General features: G+C 41.2%; 1 protein-coding gene across 1 annotated transcript in view; it reads right to left on the bottom strand.

Moving 5' to 3' along the window:
- The window catches only part of ITGA9 (integrin subunit alpha 9), a 212,991-nt gene that overhangs the window by 17,798 nt on the left and 180,829 nt on the right, over positions 1 to 14,364 (bottom strand). The window contains exons 24-26 of the mRNA XM_061464722.1: positions 8,761 to 8,886; positions 7,835 to 7,954; positions 6,022 to 6,123 (exon numbers count right to left, since the gene is read on the bottom strand). Of these exons, the coding sequence (XP_061320706.1) occupies positions 6,022 to 6,123; positions 7,835 to 7,954; positions 8,761 to 8,886 (348 nt within the window). The remainder of the gene's footprint in view (positions 1 to 6,021; positions 6,124 to 7,834; positions 7,955 to 8,760; positions 8,887 to 14,364) is intronic.

Below are 14,364 nucleotides of genomic sequence, written 5' to 3'. Positions count from 1 at the left end.
ATACATAGATAGCATTATCCAAACATATTCCCATAACTAGTATCACAATGCTCAAAATAGTTCTTGACCATGGGCCATTTTTTCACCCACACAAAAAGAGTAATTCTGGTGTTTCAGACATTAGCACAAAGCCTTTGTCAGACTTTAGATATCTTGCTGAACAGAAACAGTTTCCTAAGCAGCAGTTTCCCTCATAGCCAAGATGAGTGTAAGGGAAATACCAGACAGAGGGACCAAACACAAATCTTGTCCCTTCCTTGTATTTCTGAGCCAGTTTGGAAAGATGATCTGATGTGGCAGTCCATTTCTCACGGAGGCTATGGATAGCATCCATCTTGCAGACACAAGTTAGATGAGTATTTCTTAGATGACAAGGCACTAATTTATTTTCCTTTCTGACTCTAAAAGAAAAAAGAAACCCTCCTAACATTGTAAGTATTGCCAGCTTTAGTGAAGAGACCTTTCAGGCAGTCCCTGGATGCAAAATGAGGTGGTGTCTGCTTCCCACTACTCAGAGAGTAAATATTAACATAATACAACATCCAGCACAATAGACCTGTATGTCCTTCATGCTGCCAAAAGACAGAGCTAGGAATAACTGCAGAGATCAAATCATACATCATCTGTGAAGCAAGAGCCCCAGATTTCAGGTTTACAGCACTCTGGCTGGAATAGCTTGGCTGTAGCTTTTGCAGTCACAGCTCGAACTATAAGGGTAGAAAGCAACAACAGCTTCTTATTTACCCAGTTTATTCTAGCAGTCTGGAATCAACAAACAAGCATAAAACCCCACTGTTCATGGCTTTGTGGTTTGGAGAGAAGCAGGGACGCTGCACCTATTAGTGTCCTTATCCCTCTCAAGCTCTCAAAATGCGCCTGCATTAATATGCAACCACTGCAATGAGCTTTGGTGAAACAACCAACCAACAACAAAAAACCCAAGCTGAACCCCAATCAAAGCAGACTGAACAGACAGTGTACATCACATGTCAGGGTGATCAACAAGAAGTCAGTAGAGTAGGTGGTGGGAGGCCACGGAAGCAAGTCATCCTTGGATGGGGAGAGGTTGGAGGCAGAGGATGGTGTTACCAAACAGAAGAGAGCCATCCACCACTTGACCCATGGCCATCACACAGTCTCTGAAAGCCAGTCACCAGCAAAACCTGAACTCCTCATCCCATCCACCCCAGAAGAGCCCCAACAGGGCAGCCAATGTGTTGGGGAGCACAAGGCAGTCCCCATCCCCGCCCAATGGACTTCCCACAGTCCTAACTGATAGAGAATACAGGAGTGATAAGAGTGACTGATACAGAAGATAAGGGAGGTGGGTTTGGGAAAACATCCCAGATAGGACAGTGGGAGCAGAAGCCACCTGGTTCAGAGAAAGCAGATACAACAGTCATGAAATATGGAGCGGATTACAGGCTTGTTTTCAGCCTGCGACAAAACACCAGGGAAAGGCTGTGGAAAAGCAGAGTTGTCTTGACGATGTATGAGGAGTTTTAGTTACATATTTATCTTCTGCATTTCACACCATACTGGTGGGGTTTGGAAGCAGGGAAGCCCGGGAGGCAGAGTAGCTTGCCATTTAGTGAGACATAGCTCACACGTCAATCAGATTTTACACAATGCAACTGCCCTTCTGTAAAACAAGAGGGCTTCACCCTACCACTGGTTTCTGAAATGCTGAACCTACATGGGACAAGGGCATCTACCAGTTCATCATCTACCTGTGCCAAACACTTGCTATATTCTGATAATCTTTATGAACAAACTGAAAAGAATCAGAATTTCATATATATATTTAATGCTTTTAAAACACTCTCCAGTAGAGCGTGTAGGCAAGAAGTTAAGAGGTTAACGGAGTAGGAATTTTGCAAAACCCTAAAGTACATACTGTGCTGAAGCCCTTTGCAGAATACACACACGCTGCTGCACTGGGACTCAAAGACAAGAAACATACTTCAGCAAAATACAGTTAGAAATACATAATTGCAAACTTTTCATTTCTTTTTGCTTATAGAATCACAGAATCATAGACTGGTTAGCAATGGAAGAGACCTTAGAGATCATTTAGTTCCCACCTACGTGCACTAATTGAATTTTATGTGCTTGTATCATGAACCACAGCATCATGGAAGGCACTGGCTTATGATAAAAATGTTACTTTATTTTTCTATTATCACCCAGAATGATTCTGGTGGTTCAAACCACACTGCTCTGCTGGCTGATTTGTCCATCCAGGTGCCATTATACTTGAGGGGACTTGCAAAAAAGACACCATTCTCCTGTATCTCTGTACATAAACGTACCTAAATCCTGAGAAAAGAAAAATAATCCATGTAGAGCAACCACTTGCTTGTGTCAAATTAAATATGGGGTGACTGGGCTGAAAATGAGGAAACAGTGAACTCTATGCAGGAGGAGAGAAAGGTTAAAAATCTATTCAGCTTTGCATCTATTCAGACTCAGACATATTTGGCTGGTTCTGACATGGTGAAATCCAGCTTATTCTTCCCTCCACACTGGCATTCAGAGAGGGAAGTGCCTCTGAGAGAAGAACACTTTTCCTCCTGCACACAAGCAGAGAGCACAGGATGTGAATCCTTGGATCTGGTATTTGACCACGGCGGTCTCATGGAGCTTATTGTTGGTTTTGCCTCACATGCAGCGAAGAAGGGAGCCAAACCTTCATGGAAACCCATATGCTCAAGAAAAGAAAGCATGCCTCCTGAAAATACCACACCATCGGTTTCAGCCAATACATACTCCTGCTAATACAACTGTCACTACAGAGCCAAATCCAAACTCTGCTCACCTTCTTCATGTGACTTGTCCAATATAAGAGTTCAAACAGCCTATTGTAACTGGAGACAGAAAATATATCATTCCAAGTCACATGAAACCATATCCAAATCCAGAGAAATGATTTCTGAGAACTGAATAAATGCATCTTTTTTTCTTAAAAAATGGGTTCATTACAAAGACAGCTGCTATCCAGCTTGCAAATATTTACATAAGCTTTTGCATCTCCCTTACAAATAGTCTACTGATGATATTTATAGGGGTGGTCCTGCCACCAACAGTAGTTCTTAACACTAACATCACAAATATGAGTCTTCAATTTCCTTTTCTCTTCATTACAGACTATTTGCACTTGATGTTGTACAATACAGAGTAAAAGTACCCAGTGAAGTAAAGGCACCTTGTTCTAAACAACCATTTAAGTGTGCTAATAAGTCTCCATTTAGCTGTAGAAGGCAAAAAGGCCTTTTCTTTCAAATTTACCATGAGAAAATGTCTAAGAAAATGTTTCTTGTTGTTAGCACTTTCATAACCAGACTCAAAGGAAGTCCATGCACAACTGTTCAGAAGGAGCTGCTATCCAAATGGATATGGTACAGCAGTCCATAGTCACTGAAAAGAATCCAGGATGAGATTTTAAAAAGGAAGGGAGGAGTATGAACAAAGACGTATTCTCTCTCCTATCTCTACTTCCAGCTGAATAGCTGTGGCTTGCAACAAGTACTATTTCCTTCTGCATTCCACAAGAGAAGGATGAAAAACGAATACTTTGAGCCAAACCACGTCTTAAATTTTTCCCTGAACATGACCCTATGCAAAACATACCAATGGTGAAGCCAACAGACATATGGAAAGAGCATAAAGGAGGGAGCAAATGGCACTCACATTAGAAAAGACTGGAAATTACAAATTGATGTTACACGGCTACAACATGTCAAGAATGCTCCTTTACGGCTAGGGCTTCCCAGGAACTAGGAGCAAGCTCTTGTTTGAAGATTAACATAGCTTTCCAGCACACACAGTGCACTTTGTCATTGTTGCAACTCAAGGCTTGATGGAAGGCTTTCCGGGAACAGGAAAAGAACAATGTTTTGGGGTTTTGTTTTGTTTTCTTCTTTTTTCTCCAAGCATTGGATAACAATGAAATACATCAGAGCTCGCATTCCTAGATAAGAACATTTCTAAAGTTTGAACGTGAAATAACAGCAATCCCACATATTTTACATAGTGCCTATCATTCTGAGAGATTCTGAAACCATTTACAGATCAAAACATTTGGCAGAGAGATGGTGGCTTCTTACATTTCAACTGGGGCATAGGTATCAGTCACTTGTTCAGCCAGTGAAATTTTGCCACAAAATCACAAGATTTGCTCTATGCAAGCTGCAGAGCTAAAAAGAAATCAAGCAATGTATTAAAAATTAAGGCTGCAGGCACATTCCCAGAGAAGCTTGCTATGCTTTCTATTTCAGCTGCCAAGCCTATTTTTTAATGCTCTTATAATGGTCCAGAAAACTGACAAAGAAAATAAAACAGAAGGGAAAAAATGGTGTCCTGTCAAATAAAATATATACATATATACACATATTTCTGACAGGTCTAATAAAATAGAAAGTTAAGTCTAGGGTTGCAAACATGATGGCGGAGAAGATGGTCACTGTATTGGTGGGTCTACTTTCAGACTGAGGGTATTAAATGGATGCAGGTTCAATTCTTCCTTTGCCTGTAGGATTTTAAATCCAGCATCTCTGAGAAATGCTTTAATGTGGGATGTCAGGGTCTTTCAGGGTCTTCCAAAAGTGTGTTGAAGTCAATGCTATCACACTCAAATCTCAATAGAACTCACTGAAATGGAGTCAATGAGAGAATGGTTGCATGGGCTGGTGGCAATGGCAATCACTGGGGATAAAAGGTTAATTGAGAGATGGCATCTAGATCATGTTCCAAAAATACACAACAAGAGGAGAAATTGAAAGTGGTCCAGATTAAATTTGATCCTCATGTGAGACAGAAATAAGAAATTAAACTTCAAAATCTCATCAGGCAAAAAGAAAGCTGATTTCCGTGTGGCCGCCTATTCAATTTTCATGTGTAAGTATTAGGCGGCTTGGTAGTAGGAAACGAAAGCAAAGTAGGAAACCTCCTCCTTCTCTAGTAGATTATAAACATGGCCCTGTGCAGTTCTGCTTACAGCCAAAACTATGTAGTGAATTTGCCTTGAACTTTAATATTTCCCCTTCGAAATTCAATCACACGTAGACCACTACAAAATGCAGTATCAGGTCATACATAAATTCTGCCAGCTCAGCACAATGGAACAGTTAAATGAATTTGACAGTTTAGGTCCCCTTGCCCATTTTCACAGCTCCCCAGATATCATTAACACTTCCAAATATTTCACACTGGCACACCTGAAAAGACTTTTCTGGGGTTTCAAGTCTCTGCTAGATTTTAAAGAAAAATCTGAATTAGATTAAAGCAGATGTTAACCTTAGAACAGGAAGCTAAACCTAATTTTGGCACAAGAACCTCAAGGGTATTACAGTTTTGACTAGCACGACACAGATACTTCTGCTCCAGAGAATGTCATTCACTGCAATGGTATGGTTATCAGAGGGGAGAAAACCACACAAATACAGTTCACATTACTGCTAGTCTAGCCAGACAAAGTCTGGGTACTCTCATGGGTTAAGCCCAGCCACACAATCCAGTTTGTGTAGAGCTTTCAATGATCTCCAGTCCACTGGGATCAGGAAACCTTTCTCTTCAGGTTTATTCAGTGGGTCCAGAGAAGGGCAATGGAACTGGTGCAGGGCTTGGAGCACAGGTGTGATGAGGAACAGCTGAGGGACCTGGGGCGGGGGGGATAGTCTGGAGAAGAGAAGGCTCAGGGGGGACCCTATCACTCTCTACAACTGCCTGACAGGAGGATGGAGCCAGGAGGGGGCTGGTCTCTGCTCTCAAGGAGCAAGTGATTGGACAATAGGAAAAGGCCTCAAGGTCCACCAAGGGAGGTTTAGACTGAATATTAAGAAGCATTGGAACAGGCTGCCCAGGGCAGTGGTGGAATCCCTCTCCCTGGAATTGTTCAAAACCCATGTAGACGAGGCCCTCAGTGACATGGGTTAGTGGTGGCCTTGAAAGTGCCAGGGAAACAGTTGGACTTGATGATCTTAAAGGTCTTTTCTAACCTGGCTGATCCTATGATTTACTTACTGGTTTTTCTTCTGGGCTCCCATTGGGTATCTCCACAACTCTGAGGTCAGGGTCCACCCGCACCCTTGCCCTTGTGACGAACTGGATGACTGATGAACTGTCCTGAGAAGTAAAAAGAGGAAGAATTGGATTTGAAGACACAACAACAACAACAACAAAAAGGCACCACCACTCCCCACCACCCTCCAAAACAAAAACATCAATCATTTTCCAGTGTAATAAAAACATCTAGACAATGCTTAGAGGAGGCTGGGGTGACAGTTAAGCACTATTCTGGTTAAAACTCTGGTTTTAAAAAAAATATACCTTATGCTTACAACAGACAAAACAGAGCACATATCTCAGATTAAAACAAAATCAGGTACGCTGGGCTTGAAACACATTATTTCTATGTGGCCTGTTAACGTTTCCCACATTTACTGAGAAAGCAAAAAGCAGACCACTGCCAGTCAACACAGGCAGTATCAATATCCACTATCGAAGAGAGTTCCTGTTTGTTTTTCAAAGGAACAGAAAAAAACAAATATGAAACCTGGGATAAACTCTGAATTATTTGCAGCTGTGCACTGTAAATACCTTAAATATTGAGCATACACCTCCCCTTATTAATACATATTCTCCCTATATTTTACACAGTGCATTTTAATAGGCACATTCCAATAAGCGGCCATTCCATCTCATAGGTTAGTCATTTGTATGCTATTCACTCTGGGGAGGGTAAGTGCTAAGCAAGCAAATGGCATGTATTGCTGATACTGTCCCAAAGACATGTGTAAGCACTGCATGTGTTTTGAAGGAGTGCTGCTAATGGTCATCTTGAAAAGGACCCAATAGGTGGGATGAATCCTGGCTATTCTTAGGACTGAATTTCCCAGAAGCACATTTTGTGTGCACTCAGTTACTTGCTTACATATTTCAGCATTTCCATAAACATGTAAACAAATACCCAAAACTTCTGGCCTTGCCTGCATTCCCTGTTTTCAAATAGGAACAAACATTAGCAGAGTGGTTGGGTTCAGGTGGAAAAGCTCACAGCTATCCATTGCTTTAGGAACGGCTTTCTAATAAGAGCTCTTTACAATGCTTGTAATCTAGCAGCTATCAAAGACAAGTTTATTTTAGTAGGCTCCTGTTCTCAGTTTTCTCCTCTGATTACCTTGTACCCTCATAACCTTACGGCATCTTGCCACAATTACACAGTCAGCATTTCTGTAAGTAAAGGAAAACAGGGCAAAACATAATAAATCACTAGAAATCTAAAAGGTCTGCTGTTTCATTCAGCGGCTTCAGAGAACACAGGAATTAACTTGCAACCATTTGTTTCTTGTCACAAATGTCAAGCTCAGCATTAATATGGTCATGAAGCATCTTCTTTGAATAATAATCATTTGAAGTAAAAAATTACAAAAACCCGCCACGTCTCTGTTTACATGGAAGGAATGATAGATAGTTGGTCACAGTTTACATGCACTTACTCTAATTTCACTTTGCAGAATGAAAACTTTCCGAAATCAATTCAACTTTCAGAAGTCTCTAGCCTTAACACCACGCATACAATCAGGGGCCTCATTTGTTGTTTCTCAATGTATAAATTTCTGAACTTAATTTATTTCTGGCTTAATGGGTAATGGGTAATAACTAGGATTAACACCTCCATACATGCTGTTGATAAATAGATCTGTTTTCTTTGACACCATGATGCTTTTTTTTAACACACTAGTAAAGAGAGCAAGGAATGCAAGTTTTGAGTCCATTGGTGCACATAAGCATACTGAAATTGGTATTCAAGACAAACTACAAAGGAAGCACGTACCTTCTTCAGTATCTCTGTATTCAGCAGCGTGTAGATACTTATATCACAGGACTCTGCTTTGGCTAGTGAACTTAAGTTGCAGCGTATAATTAAGCAGGACCTGCCTGGTCTTTCACAGTCCTACAGGAAATATGGAAAAAGCTGTTAGGCAAAGGAGGAAAAAATTCAGTGACAAACTGTGTGACAGCAAACACACCAGCTGACTAAGCTACAGAGTAAGCTCCTAGAATACAGCACTTCTGCACTGAAATAGCAGCAACTTTCAAGACCTGAAGGCAGCTAGATCAGAGATCTGCATGACAGCAAGCCAAGTAAAATCAAGCCCTGTTCAGAGCTGCTGAGCCAGGTGAGCGCCCAAGGCTGGAAGGAGCAGGGCCACTGCTGCACATCAGCCCACTGCATGGGTCAGGCACAAAGCATAGTGCAGGGCCCCGCTGTTCCATATGCCTATGACAACATGAGAGCGAGGGCTCTGGTTACCAAATGAGTGCTGCCATATCACATAACTCCCTCCCCACTGAGCTTCCTGAAACTTCCTATTTCTCTTTAAAAAGAAGATAATTAAAATCATAGCATCGCAGACTGGTTTGTGTTGGAAAGGGCCTCAAAGCTCATTTTGTTCCAACCCCTTGCCATGGGGAGGGACACCTTCCACTAGAGCAGGTTGCTCCAAGCCCCATCCAACCTGGCCTTGAACACTGCCAGTGATGGGGCAGCCACAGCTTCTCTGTCCAACCTGTGCCAGACCCTCACTAAATAACTAAATCACTAAATATTCCCACAGCACATGATGAGTATTGGTTCACAGGCACCAGACAGTTGTTCTGTGATGAACTATCTGCTTGAGTTCTTGTTAAACCATGCAAAATCTTTTGTAAGATATACTATACTGTATGTTCAAGTTTACTGTAAGTGGACTTTCTTACCAATACTTTTCTGCCAGACTTTGTGAAAAAAGCAAATATCGTGTGGAAAATATTCTCATTCTCTTGAGGAACAATGCATGGGCTGGGGTTTCTGTGAAAAGAACAGCTTCCTTTGTCCTGACCAACCTGCAAGCACAAATATGAATCATAATTACTATTCTGAATTAAATTCCATGACACAAGAAGATGGGGTTAGCCTGTCAATAAAAAACACATCTGATCTGGATGTCTGGACTTCCATTAATAGTCCAAATGAAAGAAATAAACACTTTGAGGGTCAAATAATCCTAAAGAAAATATCTAAAGTAAAACGGACAAACCATGCTCTGGAAACACTTGTCTCTCTTGACTGGATAGGATATGAATGTATCTAAATCTAGTTCACATGTAGCTGTCTGGGTTCTACATGTGTGAAGATAATGACAGAGGAGAAAATTCTCAGGAAAATATAGGGGCAGTCAACATGGCTTCACCAGGGGGAAATCATGTTTGACCAATCTCTTAGCCTTTTATGAGGAAATAACACGGTGGATGGATGATGGCAGAGCGGTGGATGTGGTCTACCTTGACCTCAGCAAAGCATTTGACACAGTCTCCCACAGCATCCTCACGGCTAAAATGAGGAAGTGTGGACTGGATGATCAGGTAGTGAGGTGGACTGCGAACTGGCTGAAGGAGAGAAGCCAAAGAGTTGTAGTCTATGGGGCTGAGTCTAGTTGGAGGCCTGTAACTAGTGGAGTGCCTCAAGGGTCAGTACTGGGACCGGTATTATTTAATATATTCATCAATGATTTAGATGAGGGAATTGAGTGTACTATCAGCAAGTTTGCTGATGACACTAAGCTGGGAGGAGTGGCTGATACGCCAGAAGGCTGTGCTGCCATCCAGCGAGACCTGGATAGGCTGGAGAGTTGGGCAGGGAGTAACTTGATGAAATATAACAAGGGAAAGTGTAGAGTCCTGCATCTGGGCAGGAAGAACCCCAGGTTCCAGTATAGGTTGGGGAATGACCTGTTAGAGAGCAGTGTAGGGGAGAGGGACCTGGGGGTACTAGTGGACAACAGGATGACCATGAGCCAACACTGTGCCCTTGTGGCTAAGAAGGCCAATGGCATCCTGGGGTGTATTAGAAGGGCGGTGGTTAGTAGGTCGAGAGAGGTCCTCCTTCCCCTCTACTCTGCCCTGGTGAGACCCCATCTGGAGTATTGTGTCCAGTTCTGGGCCCCTCAGTTCAAGAAGGACAGGGAGCTGCTGGAGAGAGTCCAGCGCAGGGCAACAAAGATGATTAAGGGAGTGGAACATCTCCCTTATGAGGAAAGACTGAGGGAGCTGGGTCTCTATAGTTTGGAGAAGAGGAGACTGAGGGGTGACCTTATCAGTGTCTATAAATATATAAAGGGGGAGTGTCACGAGGACGGAGCCAGGCTCTACTCAGTGGCAAACAATGATAGGACAAGGGGTAATGGGTACAAACTGGAACACAAGAGGTTCCACTTAAACTTGAGAAGAAACTTCTTCTCAGTGAGGGTGACGGAACACTGGAACAGGCTGCCCAGGGAGGTTGTGGAGTCTCCTTCCCTGGAGACATTCAAAACCCGCCTGGACGCATTCCTGTGTAACATTATCTAGGTGTTCCTGCTCCGGCAGGGGGATTGGACTAGATGATCTTTCGAGGTCCCTTCCAATCTCTAACATACTGTGATACTGTGATACTGTGATAAATCGCTGCATAGCATCTTAAGCCAGTAATGTTACTCCATTACCTTTTCTGTAACTATATTATTTGTTGCTTTGGCCAATTTGGCTGTTTCACAGCTTATATCAGAACTAATGAGATAAATGACATTTTTGTGTAAATGCACAATCCTTAACACCAAAACTGTTCTTCTACCTTCAGTACAAATAGTACAAAAATAGACTTTTTGTATCATTAGCTTATTCACTTGCCCAGAAAAGCAGATGCTTGAAACAACTGAAACACCCCAAGCTTTGGCAAAATGATTTTCAGTCAAGAAAACCTTGCACTAGAAATCCCTTCTCACTTTTTTGCAGTTTATAGATATTCACTGAAGAATATCTATTGGAATTTAATACAAATTAGCTCTGTCAATGAAGTATGAGCAAATTCGTCCTGCTGCTATCCTTAAAACATGTGAGAGTGAGGGAGAGATTTTTCTGTCAAATCAACAAGTGATAGTCCTACATAGGGACCTCCTCACATCCTTTCCTCTGAGAGGATGAAAACTTGTACCTTATTCAAATCATAAATACTTGAAAGAGGGAGAATGAAAGTTGTTATAGATATGAAATTACTGCGTGCTCTGAGTCTGATTCTGCATTAAACAGTTTATAGCTGAGTTAACCAAAGTATTGCCAAAAAAGAAACAAAAAACAAAGGTCCATCTAGATTTTAAATGCTATTTCCAGGTAAAAGATGTCTATGTCTTTTGGTAAGATATAGCTTTTCTGCTTCACTGGTCCGCAGGTTCTTTACAATCTGTTCTTTGAAGTATGTATTCATAATCTATCTTTACAATATCTGTCCTTACATACCCAACAGTCACAAGCACAGGTAGCTACCCACAGTTTAGTCTCTTTGGGATCAACTGAAAATGAAGACTATGATATTCTCCATTTGTCCAGGTCACCTGGAATGAGTTTTATTATTTATTCTAGGTAAGAAATTAACAAAGCCCACTGAAATTATTTTCTTTGAACTTTCACATAGGAGTTAGATCCAGATCAACCAGAAGGTTTATGTTAAATCAAGAACAGCAAACAGATCTATTTAATACTTGGTCTTCTTGAAAGGTTGATTTACCAGACACTTGGACAGATGTGGTTAGATTCATGCAAGAGATACAGAAAGGAGAGCATGAGTTCCTGTACTATCCCAGCTTTTGGCATACTCTCTAAATAGTCCTGCTGTACATCCTGTACAAGTATAGCGTAAGAACAAACGAAAGCAGAAACATATCCCAAGACTAAAAGGAATTATCTGGCATGAAGCAACATAAATCTGGTCCTTTCTTCTCTAAATTATTATCTTTTCTTAAACTGAAGCTTGGCTACATCTCATCCTTTTTAAAACACTTAGCGGAAACAGAGAAAGGCACCTTCAGAGGACTAAGTCTTAACTTGGAAATAGCCTTTCCTCTCTGCCAATTATGCAGCAATCCTGAATAGATACTGATCTAGACGAAGATGTCCCTGATTATTGCAAGGGGGCAGACTAGATGACCTTGAAAGTCCCTTCCAACCCAAACTGCTCTAAGATTTGATGAGGCGGCTCCTAAATTCAATGTCTTGGGCCATCTTAGAAGGGAGATGTGCGAGGACTGAGCACCTTCCGTCTCTGAATAGACCAGCAGGTCACCTAGAGCCTACGTTAGCAGCCAAAGACAGATGCCACTTCCTAGAAGACAGCAGACACTACTATTTGGCCTACAGAATTTGGGGGAATTCCACCAGGCAGGAATTAGATCATATTCATCCATGATCAATCAGCACATGCTTATGGAACTAGGAAAAAAGTAACAAAAAACTTTGAAATGGGTGGATCATGCTGAAGTAGAAGGAAATGCAGCCTTTACAAAGGACTGGCCACAGCTGGCTTTGTTTTCTTGTTTATTTTGTTAGGATGATTGTCAGATACTTATATTTCACACCATCTTTTATTTTCCTCAATTTTTACATGCGTAAAGGGAAGGTTCAGTCAATCAGTCAGACAAAACGATGGTAACTTTTCATGAAGTTCACCTTTCAATGAAAAATTCACCTGTAGGAAATCAATCTGCTAAATAAAATCTTAGTACAAAGCTCCTGCTTACATTACGCTGAGACTGAATGAATCTCTGTGACATTTAAAAACCACCAACTTTTAGAGTTTTAGCTGGACATCCCAAATCTAAGGGACTGAAAAATCACTACTCACCCATGAACATTCTTCTATCTTATTTAACACATGTGCATATACATGCAACATGCATAAACACAAAGAGACATAAGCCAAAGTATTTGTACTACACAGATTGTAAATAGCGCCTTGCATAACAGGCCACTAAAGGTCACTATAACTCTGCAAAGGGGAATAGCATGACTAATCTATTATCATGAATAAAAGCAGAATATCCCTTACGCTGCCTACTCTACCTATAAACAGCCACATGTTCAGAGACAAGTTAGTATCTTGCTCTGTTAATTTACTGGAAATTGCTGTCCTCTTAAACAGCTCATAAACATGCTTGAGGGATAATGATTAAATAGGACAGCTATACAATGGGTTACTCTGCCAACTACTTGTCGTCAGCACAAACCACTAAGCTTCTCAGAGACAAGATGTAACCACTGGAGAAAGCATGCGTATTACTTCATGCTTTAAAAATGCTGTATCTGCAACAAGGAAGAAATTCACACAAGATGACTTCAGTGGACTCTGAATATTTGAAATGTCTTGCAGGGCAGGGGCAAACCCATAAAGTAGCAGTGATTTTTAATCATATCAGATTGTATCACCCTCAAGAAAAAGTGGAAGGAGGACATTTCAGAGTGAAACAGTTGGATGTAAAACCTATCATGTGCACTCCACACATACTACATCCTAAAAAAACCTGCCGGATATTTAATAGGGATGTATGGGAATAGCATGTTGGATTTATTCTGTACCCAGGAAACATCCTCTCTGTAGGGATTTAGGAGAATCCTTGGGCTTGGCACTCCAACAAGGTGGTACCACTGCAAAGGGGACAATCACCACGCATTCCCCTGAGAATAAGAGGATAACCCAGAGCTCCGGATGAAACACTTCTAATCCCAGCCAGCTATGGGTTTAGGGGGTTTGGAGTTTCTAGGAGAAATAATACATTTATTTCATATATCATATATAAATACAATTATATATATATATACACATATATATACACACATTATATATAAATAAAATTATATATGTACATATATATACACAATACATTATATATAAATACAGAATCTGCTGCCTCAACACATGCCTTTTCTACTATCAGCTGTCCCAACCTTCAGAACACTTGCAACATTCTTTCTGCTCACCTACACTTAGTCTCAGAAGGTGGCAATTTCGAGCAAGACTTTGCAGTCTTTAAGAAACTGTTATGGAATGTTAGCAAACGTTTTAAGGGTTCAGGCTATGCTACCTGCAACATAAACTACACAGGTGGACCAAAAGCCAGTGGTACCTTCTGGACTTACCCTCAACCTGTTTAACATGTATCAAAGGCAAGAACCTTTGTTTTTTCAGAGCTCTATTTACAGTACAAGATGTTAACCTGGGAGAGGGAAATGGAACACAATTTCCAAACAGGGGACTGGGGAGGTCAGTTTAGGACCAAGCACATGGAAGTGGAAATTAGCAGCTGGCATGAGGTAAAATATTTTCACGTGCATGAGGTAAAATATTTGCATGGGATAGGGTGCCTTGGAAGAATGAGGCTGAAAAACAAGAGGAAACTAGCTGTTGCTTCCAACAAAGCACTAAGTACAATCTCCCTGCTGCACTGCTGTATACAGGAAGCCAAAGGCTAATCCTATATTTAGTGATTGGCATTTTACAAGATAAACAGGTAAGCA

The sequence above is a fragment of the Pezoporus flaviventris genome, unplaced genomic scaffold (genome assembly GCF_033815535.1).
Source record: "Pezoporus flaviventris isolate CSIRO_AGI_PZ_B2104156 unplaced genomic scaffold, CSIRO_AGI_Pfla_v1 ptg000037l, whole genome shotgun sequence".
NCBI lineage: Eukaryota > Metazoa > Chordata > Aves > Psittaciformes > Psittacidae > Pezoporus > Pezoporus flaviventris.
The sequence above is the reverse complement of the archived record's forward strand: the minus strand, read 5'-3'. Positions and strand labels throughout refer to the sequence as shown.